The sequence below is a fragment of the Nycticebus coucang genome, chromosome 7 (genome assembly GCF_027406575.1).
Source record: "Nycticebus coucang isolate mNycCou1 chromosome 7, mNycCou1.pri, whole genome shotgun sequence".
NCBI lineage: Eukaryota > Metazoa > Chordata > Mammalia > Primates > Lorisidae > Nycticebus > Nycticebus coucang.
The window spans coordinates 75405798-75421731 of NC_069786.1; the positions used below are offsets into that span (position 1 = coordinate 75405798).

At 38.2% G+C, this 15934-nt stretch overlaps 1 protein-coding gene across 1 annotated transcript in view; it reads right to left on the bottom strand.

The window, feature by feature from the left end:
- The window catches only part of TTN (titin), a 281643-nt gene that overhangs the window by 205908 nt on the left and 59801 nt on the right, over positions 1 to 15934 (bottom strand). Inside the window, 7 exon segments of the mRNA XM_053597943.1 lie at positions 51 to 329; positions 437 to 715; positions 1156 to 1434; positions 1535 to 1816; positions 2323 to 2886; positions 4483 to 4761; positions 5545 to 8331. Coding sequence (XP_053453918.1) covers positions 51 to 329; positions 437 to 715; positions 1156 to 1434; positions 1535 to 1816; positions 2323 to 2886; positions 4483 to 4761; positions 5545 to 8331 — 4749 coding nt within the window.

Below are 15934 nucleotides of genomic sequence, written 5' to 3' on the forward strand. Positions count from 1 at the left end.
ATGGGGGCTTCAAATGAATAATACGTAGTGTCGTTTTCTAAAATACCAACCTAACACAGTGAATGTCGTCTCGCAGGAGCTGCTGCCCACTTCGTTGGAAATCTCAAATGTGTACTGGCCGCTATCATGCAGCTCAGCAGAATAAAATTTGAGTTGGGCCACATTGTTTTTAAAGCTTATTCGGTATTTCTTACTGGCAACCAAGGGTCTACCATCTTTGTACCACTTGGGCTTCAGTTCCGGGGTGCCTGCGACTGTGTACTCCAGTGTAGCTGGGTCTCCTGCTGTCACCTGGATCAGTTCTGCTCGCTCAGTGATCTTGGCAGGTTCTACAATGGTATTCAATGGTATGAAACAGTTAGGACTCCTTCGTGTGTACTAGGATTTCACTTTAATGGGAAATGGCTATTCAAGGTTAAAATGTTCCTACACGAACCTTTAACTGTTAATTCCCCAATCGATGTTTGGCTACCGGCTTCATTTTCGGCCAGGCATGTGTATTTGCCACCAAAACTAATCTGAACATCGGGGATTATCAAGACTGCGACACCATTGGTGAAACTCATTTTGATTTTTCCATCTTCTTTAATGACCTCTTGCCCCTTCATCCAGGTGACAGAAATGGGTTCTGACCCTCTCACAGCAGCTTGCAAGGTAACTGTTTGTCCTGCTAGTGCAATAAAGTCATCTACTTTCTTTACAAAGGTGGGTGGTTCTGGTTGCAGAAAGAGAGCACACAAAACTCATCAGTTCCCATACACTTTTAGCACCATCTGCATTTAAGAATTTTATCAAGATTACGTTTATCTTGTCTAATACTGCTATTTCATAGTGTTGGTTAATTAGAAGAAGAAATACAATTTAAGAACAATTACAACTCCATCCAAGAGATAAGGGCATAGAAAATATATGTTTATTAGCTGACAAAGTGGCTTATGTAATTCCCTTTTGTTATCAGATAATAAATATTTACATTGCTCTTAGGATAAAGACGAGGTGAAAGGTCCTGACTTGGTTCCCCAGATCCCAGGTCAAACCAAGACAAAACAAATTTTAAAGGATGGGATAAGAGGATAAAGTACCAGTCTTCCTTCCTGGCTTAAGAAAGGTATTTGGATAATCAATTAAAGACATAGAAGTTTTTCAAGCACTCACCTTTTAATAACTGAGTTGCGACGCAGCCACACTTGCCGACCTCGTTAGCAACGACACACTCATAGTCACCAACATCTGCACTATTAAAAGAAAAGACCTCCAGAGACACAACAGACTTCTGAGAAAACAACCTGTATTTTTTACTACTTCGAATTTGCTTCTTGTCTTTGAACCAGCTAATTTCAAATGGTCCAGTGCCAGAGATTTCACACTGAAGTAGAGCATTTGTTCCTCTCACTATGTCTGCAGGCTCAAGAGTTTTGATGAAAGAAGGAGGTTCTACAAAAGCATGAAAGCACAGTGTAAGTCATGAGCTACCAGCCATTAAAAAGAAAATCTTTTCTCAGAAAAATAATGGATGGCAACTCAGCAAACAAACCTTTGATCACTATTTCAGTACTGCAGCTATCACTGCCAACCTCATTCACTGCTTCACAGGAGTAATTCCCACTGTCCTCAACTTTCACATCCGTAATATCAAGGATAGCTTCAGCATTGACAAAGGACATTCGGATTGTGTTACTTTCACTAAGTTCTTTGTTATTTTTAAACCAAGTAACCTGGATCACAGGCGAGCCTTTCAGCTTGCAGTGGAGGCGTGCTGACTCTCCTGGGAGCATTAAATAAGAGGGATCCACCTTCTTCACAAAGGATGGGGGCTCTACGTGAAGTTTAAAAAAAAAGAAAAAAAGAGAAAAGAGAAAGGCAAAGATACCTGAAACATAAACTCCACAAAAGAAAAGTAGACATATACAATGAAAAGACTCAACACGCACAAAATATCTTCACAAAATTTCTGAAAAAGCTGTAGGGACACCCAATAGCTTTCTATCACTCTAAGATCCTTTTCCAGTCTCTTGATTTATTAAACAAACAAACAGATAAACAAACAAATTATATCTACAAAAAGAGCAATTGTATAAAAGAAGATGGTTAAGAATTACCTAGACACTTGAAGTTCTTACAAGAAATTATAAGCTAGTTTTGTTAATAGCAGATACAGTATTAAATGAACAAAAGTAAGTGAACTCTGAAGAAGATTAAAACGAAAAAATGAAACAATGCCAGGACTCTCCAAAGCCAAAACATTTCTTAAATGAAATTATTTTAATAGCAAGTACCCTGGCCTTTCAGAGAAGGAAGAACATATATCCGCATGTTTCTTACCTCTGACAGTGACCGTCGTGGACGTGGAACTGCTTCCAGCCTCATTGGAAGCTGTGCAGACATAGGTCCCTGAATCTTTTAGTTTGGCCAGAGGAATCTCAAGTGTCGCTATTTTGTCTTCAAAATAGATCATATAATCTTTCCCCGGGGGAAGTTTCTGCCCATCTTTGTTCCATGTAACTGCGACTTTTCTGTCCTCATCTACTTGACACTCAAGGTGGATCTTCTTATTGATGGCTGATTGCACAGGCTCTAATTCCTTGATGAAATGTGGTTTGTCGATTATAATCAACTCAGCTTGGCAGATGTCTGCTCCAAACTTGTTAGATGCCTTACAAGAGTAAATTCCTCTGTTTTGGATGGTAAGATTTGAGAGTTCTATACTGTGTTTGTTTTCTGCATGTGAGATCTTGCAGTTGGGTGAAGGGGAGAGCGCAGCACCATCTTTCTGCCAAATGGTTTCAATCACAGGGGTCCCTGACACTGTGCAGAGGAACCTGGCGGCCTTACCCACAAAAGTCGTCAGGGCTTTGGGTCTGGTGAGAAAGATTGGTGGATATGCCTCTGCAAAAGAAATGTTTGCAACATTACATTTACTCTCCACTAAAGCCTTTGCTGTAAATAGAAATTCCAAGGCAGACAAAAGACGAATTATATCTTTGCAGACATGAGACCATAATTTAAATTAGTGCAATGTATTAATAAGAGCAAAAGATTTGCCAAAGGAAAGAGATGAGAATGTTATTTATACAGGAAAAGCAAGACATCACTTTAATTGTCTCTATCAAAGGAAAGACAAATGTTCTTTTATTAAACAACATTGCTAAAGATTTGCTCATTATAGTTGATTGTTTGAATTATTCGATAAGCAATTCAGCTGATACTTTAATACTGCAAATTAGAAGTCTATGTAAGAAAGATAAGGAAAACACATTTGACCCTTCTGAAGAATAGGGATATTAAGTGATAAGAAGATTGAAATAGTTTTAGAAAGTCTCCTGTCAACTGCCTGGAAATTCTTAAATGGCTTACTTTGAATGCATCCCCTAGGCCATTTGAAACTTGTAAAAATATTTAATAGCAGTAAGTTCACCCTTCCATTCTCCATGTTGAAGAAGACTTTAAGAACCTCTCTTTTTGGTTTTTAAGGAGTCATCCTGCTTATCCTTTCCTTGTATTGTCTGAAGCTCAGATATCAATCATATTGCAGAATTAACCTAATTTGAATAAAGAAACTTCCAAAAGTGTCATTAAAAATAATCCCAAGTACTTGGTTGCATAGAGACATTTTGACCACAGAGTGGAAACCACCAGTTGGGTCATCATCACTAGGTCATGTTTCCTGGGATTGTGTTAAAAGGCTATAGAGAAGAGGAAGCCATAGGGAGCCCTGTTTGTTTCAAGTCAAAGAGATGAGCTGCCTTCGCCCTTCCCCTTGATGGAGACAGATAGCCAAGCGATGGCCTCTCCTGAACAGTCAGGGCCTGGCTTGCCTCTGCCGCTAACCCTTCCTCAAACCACACTTCATGTACCTCCCAAGTAAGAAAGAAAAAAAGAAAGAAAGAAAGAGCTACTAATTTTTTTGGCCCATGAGGGAATTCAAGTATTCAATGAGTGTTAACTATTTGAAAATTACCCTAAGTATCAATCAGGAAATTGAGAACAGAATGGTCATATTTTTTACTTATTAATAAAGCCTAGGGTGAGAATACTGATTTGCAGTCCTGTATGAGCTCCCTGTCTTTCAGTAGGGTCTGTTTAATTTTAATTTTATGTGTTGATTTTTTTTCAGTTTGTAATTCTGTGCTTAAATGGTTATTTGATTCCAAATAATTAAATATTTTGAGACATCATTTATTTTTTTAATAGCCTCACAATGTCCTGAAATGTTTTATATTAAGGGCTAAGCCAAACTCATTTGATTACTTAATGCTGTTATCAAACAGTAAGTTATTTTTTCTTTGGCTGCTATTAGAAATACGACTATAAATAGTGATTTCTTCTTCCACACAGTGAATGAGGTGTCTTGCTGCTATGCTGCCATCTTGGTTATTGGGCTCTCCAGTTAGTAGGATAAGACTTCCTGCACCTACACAAAAGGCAAAATAGGCAATAATATGAAACAAGGTGACAATATCAGTGCCAAGGTACAGCATTTACCTGTCACAGTTAGCGTGGCTGTACAGCTGACACTGCCATATTCATTGGAAGCTTTGCAGGTGTACTCGCCGCAGTCAACAACCTGGGTTCTCAGGATCTCCAGGCTGGAGAGATACTTTGCAGATCGAATACAACACTTGTCACTCTCATAAATTTCTCGGCCAGCTTTAAACCACTGGAACCGGACATTGGGGGCAGTTTGGATCTCACAGGTGAATTTGGCTAGGTGGCCTAGTGCTACTTCTAGAGGCTCAATTCTCCTCTTGATCACTGGGGCAGCTGCAAAGGGAAGAAAAGTGTATTAGCATGCCTCCTTATCAGGCATACCATGTGTTTTCTTCTCTTCTAACTTTTGTTACTGTTAATGAAGCAAAACAGTTGAAACTGGTGAGACGAATCGTAGTAGTTTAAGATAAGTGACTGGAAAATGAGAAAGACTATTGAAGGCAAAAAAAGACAATACAAACATTTCAACATATTCAACCATTCCTTTCTTGTGAAATGTGAAAAAAACTATCAAAGTGTGCCGCTATTGGATTACATGCATAGCAACATGAAATATTCTTTAAATATACCATGCTGACTATGAACACTAAAGTAATGTGGAAACACATGATATCCTAAATAAAATGATGAAGTGAAACAACAGCAAAAAAGAAACAGAAACGTGAAACACAAATGAACAACTAATCATGGTTATTTTGAATTTAGGTATGAGACTGGTGATGTCAAAAGGACTAGTTCACTGAGAGTTTTGTATTACATACTCTCAAAGTATCTTTATAGAAAATTTAACTAAAAACATATTTATTGGTATTATGAAACTTGAAAATATGTTTTATTTTAAAAATAGGTAGCACCAGCCACAGGGTAATGTACTACCCAGCAAGACAGTAAGGGAAAAGATGAGTTCATAACCATGATTATGTTTGTGATTTCATTCTTACCCTAAATAAATTGCATTCTGGGAGTGGAAGATAAGTGGAAATGTAGTGATGAAGCCTAAATCATAACAAACCAGTGAATGTTAGACGTTGATTCATTTAATCCTTAAAATCCAACCTCTTTTTACTACAGTGAGTTTTGCTGAAGTTGCTGCTTTGCCGTTGTCATTCAAGGCCTCACAGATATACTGTCCTTGATGGTCTTCAGTATTTACTCTGTTGATCACTAGCGTGTATGTATTTTGATCTTGTGAACACTTGAACTTTTCATCTGAAGCCACCAGTTTACTCTCAAAATACCAATTCACCTCTTTAGCATTTGATATGGATGATGTGAGGTATACAATGTCACCCTCCTCAGAAGTAGTGTCCACTAAGGGTGTAAGTATAACGGGCCTGTCCTCTTTGATTAGGTTACCCTCAGCTTCCTGTGTCTTTACTGTGCCACCCTCCTCAGCATCACTTTCAGAGGACTTCTCTTTATCCTCAGGTGGTTTCAGAATCTCATCCTGTTTTTCATCAGAGATATCTGCTGAAACAACCCCATCAGTGCCAGTTGTGGTGTTGGCATCTTTAATCTGACTTTCCACAATATTATAACTGACCTCTTCTGTTGAGATAAAATACTTAGACTCGATGTCTGGTTCAGGCATTGCTTCAACCTTCTGTGAGTCTGAAAAAGAATCTGTTTCTTCCTGCGAATCTGTTTTGGCTTCTTGCTGAATTCTAGCTCCCTCAGCTGTTAAAATGTTTATTTCCTCACATATAATGGAGCAGAATGTATCTCTGAGTGCAGTTTTCAGGTTAGCCATTTGAGGATCGATGCCTTCAATAGTGATGGTTACTTCTTCTGTTAGAGAATTCACTGAGGTGATAACGTAGGTGCACTTGACCTGCTTGAGCTCTTGGGTGAAGTTGATGGCCTTGACCTCCACCTTTTCAATGTTTCTTAACCACTCAGAGAAGAGAGCTGGTTGCTCACTGGCCACTGCTGCTTGCAAAGCCCTGCGGATCTGAGTCTTCAAGTTCAATCGCTGCTCTTTTGGCATACCAGAGAGCAAACTTTCCTTAGAAAGAATGTCCCTCCCCTGTACTTCCTGCACTCCCTGCACTGCAGTGGGCTCTCTTTTAGACTCACTGGTTTGGCTCGGGGGCATTGCTAAGTTGCCAGCAAGTTCTTTGAGCAGCATCTGGTTTTCCTCAAGTGCTAGTGGAAACGTTAAAGACTTGCCTTCCTCAGTCCTGACTGCAACATCTTGCCCTGCACTGCCAAGTTGGTCTATACTTTCCATCAAGATTTCGCCGCCTTCTGTGCACGTGTGTTCTGAAGGCACCTGGGGCTCATAGCTTATCTGAGGGATCATGACGTCAGGACCCTTGAGACTTTCTACTTGTCCCTCAGCCAAGCTCTGGCTCAGGATGAGGGCACTGTGTGCCTCTTGCTTTTGAAGAGTCACACTTTGCCCTTCATTGGCTTCAGAGACTGTCTTTTCTTTTGGTGAATATACTTCCTCAGCCACAGAAGTTGGATAAGAATGTGCTGGAGGTTCCGTTGAAGACTGTGGATAACTCCCTTCAGGAGCAGCAAATAAAGTTTTCAGAGGCTCCACTGTTAGTAAACTGGTTTGTTGTATGGACATAGCACTTGGGAAGATCTCTTCAGTATCAGATAGAACCACCTGTGGCATAGGCTCGTGAAGCATTAGAATATCTTCCTTGGAGAGAGTTTTTTGGGCCTGGACGATCTGCAACTGTAGATTGGGAGATGGTTCCTTGACAGGTTGAACGTGAATAGTGCCATTAATGGAAAGAAGTTCCCTGGTGCTTTCAGGAGTGGGCATGACCTGCTCCAAAATAACAGTGGATTGCGATTGCTGAGCTCTTAAAGAAACTTGACTGCTCAATTCATTGGTTTCAAAAATATGCTCATAAGAAAGCTGCTGCTTTTCTTCTGCAATTAAAACTGCTTTCAAAATGGTGTCTTTTACGAAAGTTGCAATTTCTTGCCCTGAGTCAAATGCCTCAGCCACAGGACCCTTTACTGACGTCTGTGGATAATCTTCAGGAGCCTGTGGTATGGACTTGGCTTTGCAGGGGGCATCAGTCCTGTCTGTGTCTTCCAGGAGCACAAGCAGGTCTGCAGCACAGGTGGACTCCCCCCACACATTCTCCGCTTTACAAACATAGAGGCCGCTGTCTTCCCTCTGAGGGTCATTGACAATGAACGTCCCAGAACCATCTGGGTTATGAATAATAGTGTAATAAACATTGGTGCAAAGCTGCTTGTTTTCTTTGAACCAGGAAACGGCGGGAGCAGGCTCTCCAACCACTGTGTACTCAAAGATGGCGGGGAGCCCTTGGGCACAGTGAACTGGTTTTACCTCCTTAAGGAAGTAAGGAGGACAAGGCCCTTTATGCTGTTCCAGAGATTTCTCCACTGCTGACTCTGTTTCTGTCTCTTGGTGTCCCTCTTCTTTGGAATTTATCTTCAGATAGGCACTACATGCTGTCTTTCCACATTCATTACTGGCTATACATGTATACTCTCCCTCATTCTCAAATTTGGTGAACAGAATGATCAGGCTATGATCATCACCATTGAAAACAAATTTGTAGTCAGCAGAAGGGGTTAACAATATTCCATTAAAGAACCACTGAATTTTGGGCTTGGGGATGCCGGTGACAGTTACAGACAGTGTAGCCACATCACCTATGCTTATTTCAGCATTTGACACTTCTTTGATGAAAATTGGAACACTGCCTTCCTTTGTGGAATCAAATTTAGTTGAATGAACTGGAGGCTCAGCCAGAAGTTCAAGTGTTTCTTTCATATTAGCTAACTGAAGGTCAGAGCTATAGGTTTGAAGTCCTTCTTCCTCAGCACACAGAAGAGAACTAGAAAACTCTGCATGGGGGAAAATGATCATTATTTTACTATAAAGTTTTATTTAACACAAAATAAACGTGAAAGAATTAAATAATCTGCTTAATTTCTGAATTCATTAGATTATTCTAGGATTAATTTATTAAAAAGCACATTTCTCAATTTTTCTTAGCTTACTGTATAAAATTATAGATCCTGTAAAAATACAATTTTGACCCATTTCATTTGTGTTATGGTTCACAAATTTTAAAGATACTCTTATGAGTTTTCCTTGTGAAATAACATGCACTCTAAAGTTGGAAAAACTGCTAACTATATAGTAATAATGGATGATTCAGGATTATTTGATCGACTTCTAAAAAAGATCCAGAATTGTTATTTATATTTAGGATTTTCTGGATTTTAAGAATGATTTTATTTAATCATTAAATTAAAGACAGATTATTTCCAAAACAAACCTAGAAGAGGTTTCAGTTACTGCCTTTCAATTAAAACCATTATTAAAAATAAGGGGCTACAGGAAATATGTAGTTTGGATTTGTAAGAAAACCACTGTTTTCAGTTACTATAAATGCAAGACTTCGTTTGCCTGTGTAAATTGTTGTATTACTTCAACAAAACTTTTATAACAAGGCATTAGTCAGGAAAACAGAAGAATAAGAAATCAAGAGAAAATGACTCCAATATTAAAAATTTGACTGTATTTTATTGTGTAAGAAAAAGCTATACAGTATTACTCAGTAGGAAACAAAGCAGTGAATACAAATACTCTTTAAACAATATCCTAGCAGACAGGATGAAAGATACATAATTTCATATTAAGAAAATTTATATTTTTCTTTACATCTGTTTTGTATGTTGAACAGCCCCTTTACTAGTAGTTATATTGCCTTACCTAAAAGCAGTCTTATTATTAGTTCACTTCCCTTGCATCACATGGAAGAGTTTATGCCTTAATTCCTTTCTGTTCTAGTGCATAAGCATTAGAAGACATTCTCAAGAGTCTGTTGGCCATAAATATACTGCAGAAACTTACCTACAGCATGTAGAGTGCATACTCAGTTATTTCTATCCCAAGTAAACCATAAAACCATTGATTAATTTTATGTATGTGATGGTAACCACCTAACTTTACATTTACTCCATAACTCACGTCAGCTTTCCCTTCACTTGCACTCCCAAAATATTCCTAAATGAAATGACTGTGAATGTAGCTAAAATGCCTCTATTCACTAATATATTGAAATATTTTTAAATGTTTTCCCTTAATCCAAAACATGGTGGATAAAAAACAGTAAGTGAAATTCAAATGTGCTGAAACATGAAAGGTGTAGTTAAAACTACACGTAGTGGTAGCAGCTATTAATTGTCTAAAGTCATCTATGTGTGATACAATAAATTCTTTATTCAGCATCAGAGAAATTAGCATTGTAGGGTTTTGAGTTATGCGCCATTGAGGCAGAAAATAAAAAAGGCCATTTAATTATCTTTGACAATTAATAAGCAAGCCAAGCATAGGCAAGGGTTATTTTTCCTTTATTCAATTTTGTTATCCTCAAGTTCAATGTATTTGAGAGTAACAGAATTCTGATGAAGAAATTCTAATAAAGCCTTTTTCTTATTTGAATAAAAGTATATTTTTAGCCTTTTCTGAAACCCAATATGGCATTGAAACATTTCTCTTTTATTTTATTTTTCCTTTTTTGGGTTAAGAAACAGGTTTTGGACTGTGGCTATACTGTCTAATATTTGAGAAAGGTCTGCTTGTCATGTTTTTTATGATCTGAATTTCTAATTAATTTAACATGCATTATATGACTAAGAGTAGAGTAAATATTTAGGTCACTAAACTATAGAATTAGTTTTATTTCTTAATTTTATTAGTTTTATTTAGAGATTTATGATGTGATATATTACATTATATCTAGAATTATTGTGTGCTCACTGGTTGAAACAGAAAAGATTGCTCCACCATACTGTATCTATCCTGATGAGTTATACGGACTCAAACAAAAAATTTAAATTTTTTGGAAGGAAAGGCAGGGGAAGACTTTCTGCTCTGCCTATTTCCTGCACGTTGTCTACTCTGCTGCTTTAATTTGGATGGCTGTTAGAGAATTCCCCGTGCGGGAGCAAAACATCGATAGATAAAAGAAACAGCAAACATAATTGGATATGTGAATTTTTTGAAAAGTAAATTTAGATTAAATGGTTAATTTATTTTTGAACACTTAATTTATATCAATACATTTAATATGATCATGGTACTTAAATATTGCTTGTGCAGATGACAAATATATCCAGTAGGTAACAGTAAGCAATTTAAAAGATGGAGGGAAGTAAGATTCATAATTTCATTACTATATGTTATTATTTCTCTTACCATCTGTTGCAAAACTAACATTTATTCTAAATTATATTAAGAATATTTACTACTAGGATAACACAGAATTGTATTGTTTTACGATCACTTCTGAGGTTTTTTGTTTTAACTCCTCACTGGCAGATAAGAAAACTGAATTCCTTCATATTTGTTACATATTACATGAGAAGATTTAAATCCACATTGGCACATAGGTAAAATATTAAGGAGTTTGAGGCTTTATTATAATTTTAGTTTTGAGAAATAAAATTAAATATATGTATATTTTTTGAGACAAGAATCTCACTAAGTCACCCTCCGTAGAGTGCCCTGGCATCACAACTCACAGCAACCTCAAATTCTTGGGTTTAGCGATTCTCTTGCCTTAGTGTCCCGAGTAGCTCAGACTACAGGTGTCCGGCACAATGCCCAGCTAGTTTTTGGTCACAGTTGTCATTGTTGTTTAGCGGGCCCGGGCCGGGCTTGAATCCACCACCTTCGGTTTATGTGGCCAGTGCTCTACTCACTGAACTACGGACGTTGAGCCAATAAATACATATCTTAATTGCAGAAATATGTATCTTAATTAAATTTTAATGTTTATTAATTTCTATTAGTTTTAATGATGAAATTCAGGGAAACTGACAGGAAAGATTTTATCTTGCTATTTGTACATAGTCTGAAATGCAAATTATCATATTGCCTCAATTCTAAAAGCATCCCACTTTCTGAAATTGAAATGCAATTTAAAATCTATATGTAAGTATAATATGGTAATTCCTCGGCCCAGGCCTACATTAAACGAATGTTGCATTTTATACCTGATGTCATCTCAAAAATTGAGAAACTGAGGTACCCTCCAAAGTGGAAAGATCTTTATTTGATTATTTGGCAAATGTCTACGTTACCCGGTCTATAAAAAGAGCACAATAGGTCCCTTCAAAACCTGTGAGAATTAAAAAACACATAAGGATTGAAACACTTAAGAAGAGGGATATTAATAATGAAAATATTTGTAAAAGAAATGAAATTAATGTTTTAAGATTAAAATGTAAAACAGATTCCAGAGTTAGTTACCAACTGGGAAAAGCTGGTTTTACACCTAAGTGTTTGTTTCACTTATCCTAAGTTAGAATAAATATAAAGTGAGTTTGGAGAGAAAAGGATTGCAATTCTAGAAATGACATAAGTGGAAGCAGAGAGGTTTTCCCTTACCTATTTGTCTGCATGGTCATCTGGCATAGCCCTCAATTTGGCACTCTATTTTTGCACACTTTAGTTCATGAGCTAAAAGAGAATGCTTTCTGCCAAAATGCTCTGTGGCGGTGGAGTGAGGGTAAAGTAGAAGCAGAAACAAGTAGGTAGCCAAGGAGATGTTTAATGGTGCTGGTGACACACAGCATAATTGATACAAGTGCTGATTCCACAGTTTAGGTAACAAAATATTTACAAGTATTACAAAGATGAGATTTCTACATAGAGAGAATACTTCCCCAGGGAACTTGAAGGTAATGCCTTCAAATACAGTGGACATATTTGAGACAAGAATCTCACTAAGTCACCCTCCGTAGAGTGCCCTGGCATTTTATTAGAGCCATAAAATTTCAAAAATGTGAAAGCACTCAAATCAATTCTGATAATTAACAAGGCATGAAACATTGCCCTTAGGTCAAGGTGAGAGTTGCACAGGTCTCAGCCGTTCCTGATTCATTCTTAGCTACACACCTGTACTCACCTTCATCACTTTTTACTAAACTTGTTATAAATAGGTTGTGGAAGCCTATGCCACTTTCCTCAGCACTAAACCTTGTTCCTTGGACCAATTTCCCATCTTTGTACCAACAAACCGTGGGTCTTGGAGAGCCACGGACTAAACACTGGAAATACGCAGCTGTGCCTAATGGTGCATAACAGTCAGAAAGCCCTTTGATAAACCTGGGGGACCCTTCCACCACCTGAAACTCAAAAAAGCTTTCTGCATAATTGCTCTTTAAGACTAATTCTTCCTTCAAACTGCTTAAAGTCACTTTGCTTTTCTTTGCTGTCATAGCGAGTGTTTCAGAATCTCCCATGGTGAGGAATCCCCGGCAGATTGCCTCTCCCACACGGTTCACAGCTCTGCACCTGTACACTGCACTATCAGAAGGATGGACGTTTTGAATTCTGAGGGTGTGACATCCCTTCTCCTCACTAATCATGTATTTAATATTATCTGGCTCAATACACATATATTCCTTATACCACTTTACTTCTGGAGGAGGGATGCCTATGACTGAACATTTGAATACAGCATCTGAATTTTCTGGAATTTTAAAATCACAGATAGGCATGATAAAACGAGGAGGCATTTCAAATACTTCTAAATCAATTTTTAAATCCCCATCTTCTCCTTTCCTTGCGTCCATATTGGGATCTACAAAATTTGATGGAAGAACGTCTAGACTCACAATCATGCTTTTATGGTCAGGAGTAAATTCAGGAACTGTGACTATTTTCACTTGCTTCTCAAATTCTTTGACATCTTTTTCACTTAATTCAACTTCCAGGACAATTTCTTGAGGAGAAGGCGTTCTTGATGACGTGGTGTTTTCCAGCTCAAACTCCATGATGTGCTGATGTGTTACTGGAGGTGCGAGCGCCACCACTCTCTGCTCCTGGGGCATTACATCTACATGTGCGAAGCTCTTTGCTTCCCCGATGATGTTCACGGCATGGCACATGTACACTCCTCCCTCTCCTTTTTGAATGTTAGAAATCTCCAAAGAACACACATTACCCACCCTTTCCATTTTGATTCTTTCATCTGGCTCCAGTAAAGATTTATTTCGATACCATTTCACATCAGGAACTGGAAGGCCTACAACTTCAACAATGAAGCCTAATGTTGTGTTTTCATATACTTTCCTTTTGGTCAGAGATTCAATAAAAGATGGAGGCATTTCATTGTCTTTTGGTTCAACAGCTTCATTGGGAGTTCCAAATGAATCAGAACGCCATGTTTCATAAGCTGAACTTCTGTCTTCTGTAGGTGTATGGAACTGCTCACTTAGTGTACTGTCTTCCCTTTCTATTTTTGATGGGTACCTTTTAAAACTTCGGGTGGGGTTTGGTCCTCCACTAGGAATAGAATATCTCTCTAACTCCTCTCCTGGGGGTGTGGAATATCTCTCTAATGTCTCCCCTGGGGGTGTGGAATATCTCTCTAGCGTCTCCCCTGGGGGTGTGGAAAATCTCTCTAGTGGCTCCCCTGGGGGTGTGGAGTATCTCTCTGCTAGCTCACCTTCAGAAGGTGTCGAGTACCTTTCAGCAACTTCTTCTAAAGGTGTGGAATATCTTTCAATAGTCTCACCTCCTGGATTTGTTGAGGGTTGTTTAGTTCTATCTGAAGGATTAAAATATAATTCAGGAGACTTTGGAGACTCAAAATGTTCAACAGATGATGGTGGGGTATAAAACTGATCTAACTCAGAGATTTCTTCACTGGTTGTACTTCCCACATCAATTGAAATATCAGATTCTGGAGAAAATGGACGACCTAATGAGTCCTGTTTTTGATTGTAGTATTCATAAACAGTGTTGAAGGTCACTTCTTCGACCTCCATTGAAGTGACGGATTCACTCTGGTCAAGTCTTGCCTTGTGTTTGGTATGTTTAGTTTCAGGAACCTCTTGCTTCCCGGCAGCAAGTAAATATTGTGTTAGGGAGACCTCAGTTTCCATGACTTCAGTTGTGTGTTCCTTATCCAATTTAGGAATATTTTCAGAAAAACAAGTTTCTATCGATTCTCCTTCCGTGGTGGAGAGAGAAGTTTCCTTTTGAGCTTGAACTTCTTCATAACATTTTTCTTCTCTAGAGGCAGCCGTTTTTTCACTCATTTGTCCACTTGGATTCTGTTGTTGTTCACTTATCAGGAATGGGAAGTGTTGACTCAGGGACAGCTGTCTGTGGACTGTCCGTGCTTCCGGAGCATCAGCTGCGTGCTCTTCCAAACTGCCCTCCGTACGTTCCTCCATCCCACCGCTCTGCCTTTGAAATGATGCCAACCCTGCTTCTAAGGTGTATTCTTCTTCCATTTCATAAACCTTTGAAAGCATTTCCTCACTTGCTGCTTTTTTCAAATGTGAGATGAAACTTCCATTTCCATTTTTTAGAGAACTATTTTTCTCAGGAATACCAGTTGTTCCTATTTCCGTGAAGGAGTCGTGAAGTATGGCACACGATTCACTGTGGAGTTCTTCAGAAAAGGACTTAAGAGGAAGATCAGTTTGTAAAATTTCTAAATTTTGTTCTTGTACGTATTGGTCTTCTTTTTCTAAATAAAAGGTATTTTCATCAATATTACTTTTCTCCACCACAGTTCGAGTGGAAAACTCCTGACTGGAAGAAATTGCTTGATTGGTAAATATGTTATCTTGCACGTTTTTAGAGATACTCTGTGTATCAGATTGTGAGGTTTCAGGGATGGGAATTTCTTCTTCATAATGTGTTTCCTGTTGTTCCCTAGTTTCTGGCTCTTGGAACACCATAACTGGATCTCCTGTGTGAGAATACATTTGTCTCAGATCAAATACAAAGTAGTCAGTATCGGTTGTTTCGGAAGCAGGATGTTGGATTTTAAAATAAGTTTCTTCTGTTCGATTACTATCTGATTCTTGGAATTTTATATCTGTATTTTCTATTTGAGAGTGAAACTGCCTTAAGTCCAAGATAGTAGGTGCTTGTTCAGCCATTTCAGAGACCGTAGATGGATCTGTAAGACCTATTTCTTTCTGCTGCTCTCTCTCTTGTTCTTCAAATTCCTTATGCATTTGAGAGGAGGACAACAAATTCGTTTCAACGTTGGATGAATCTGGTTCAGCATTTGGAGACATTTTCTCTGACTGATGCATGTTTGATCTTGAATCTCTCTGCTTTAATGAAAAGTCTATGTCATCACACTTCCTCTGAGGAAGATTAACAAGTGATTTCCTGGTAGGTTTTTTGTCTAGAACGCCTTTGTCTACCTGTTGCAGTTTTTCAAATGCTATGATTTCGTGCTTCACCCTTTTCCTTGGGTAATATCTCTCTTCACCCACGGGGTCTTCAGACATCATGGTAGGTGGCTCTTTTGTTTTATAACTATCAGAAATTCTCTCAAAGTGGATTTTTGATAAATAGTCACTTTGGGCACATTCTTGTACATGTTCCTGTTCTGACCAAGCAAGTTTTTGAAAATTTTTTCTCTTCTCTTTCCTAATACTAACTTCACTGAAATCCTCAGCA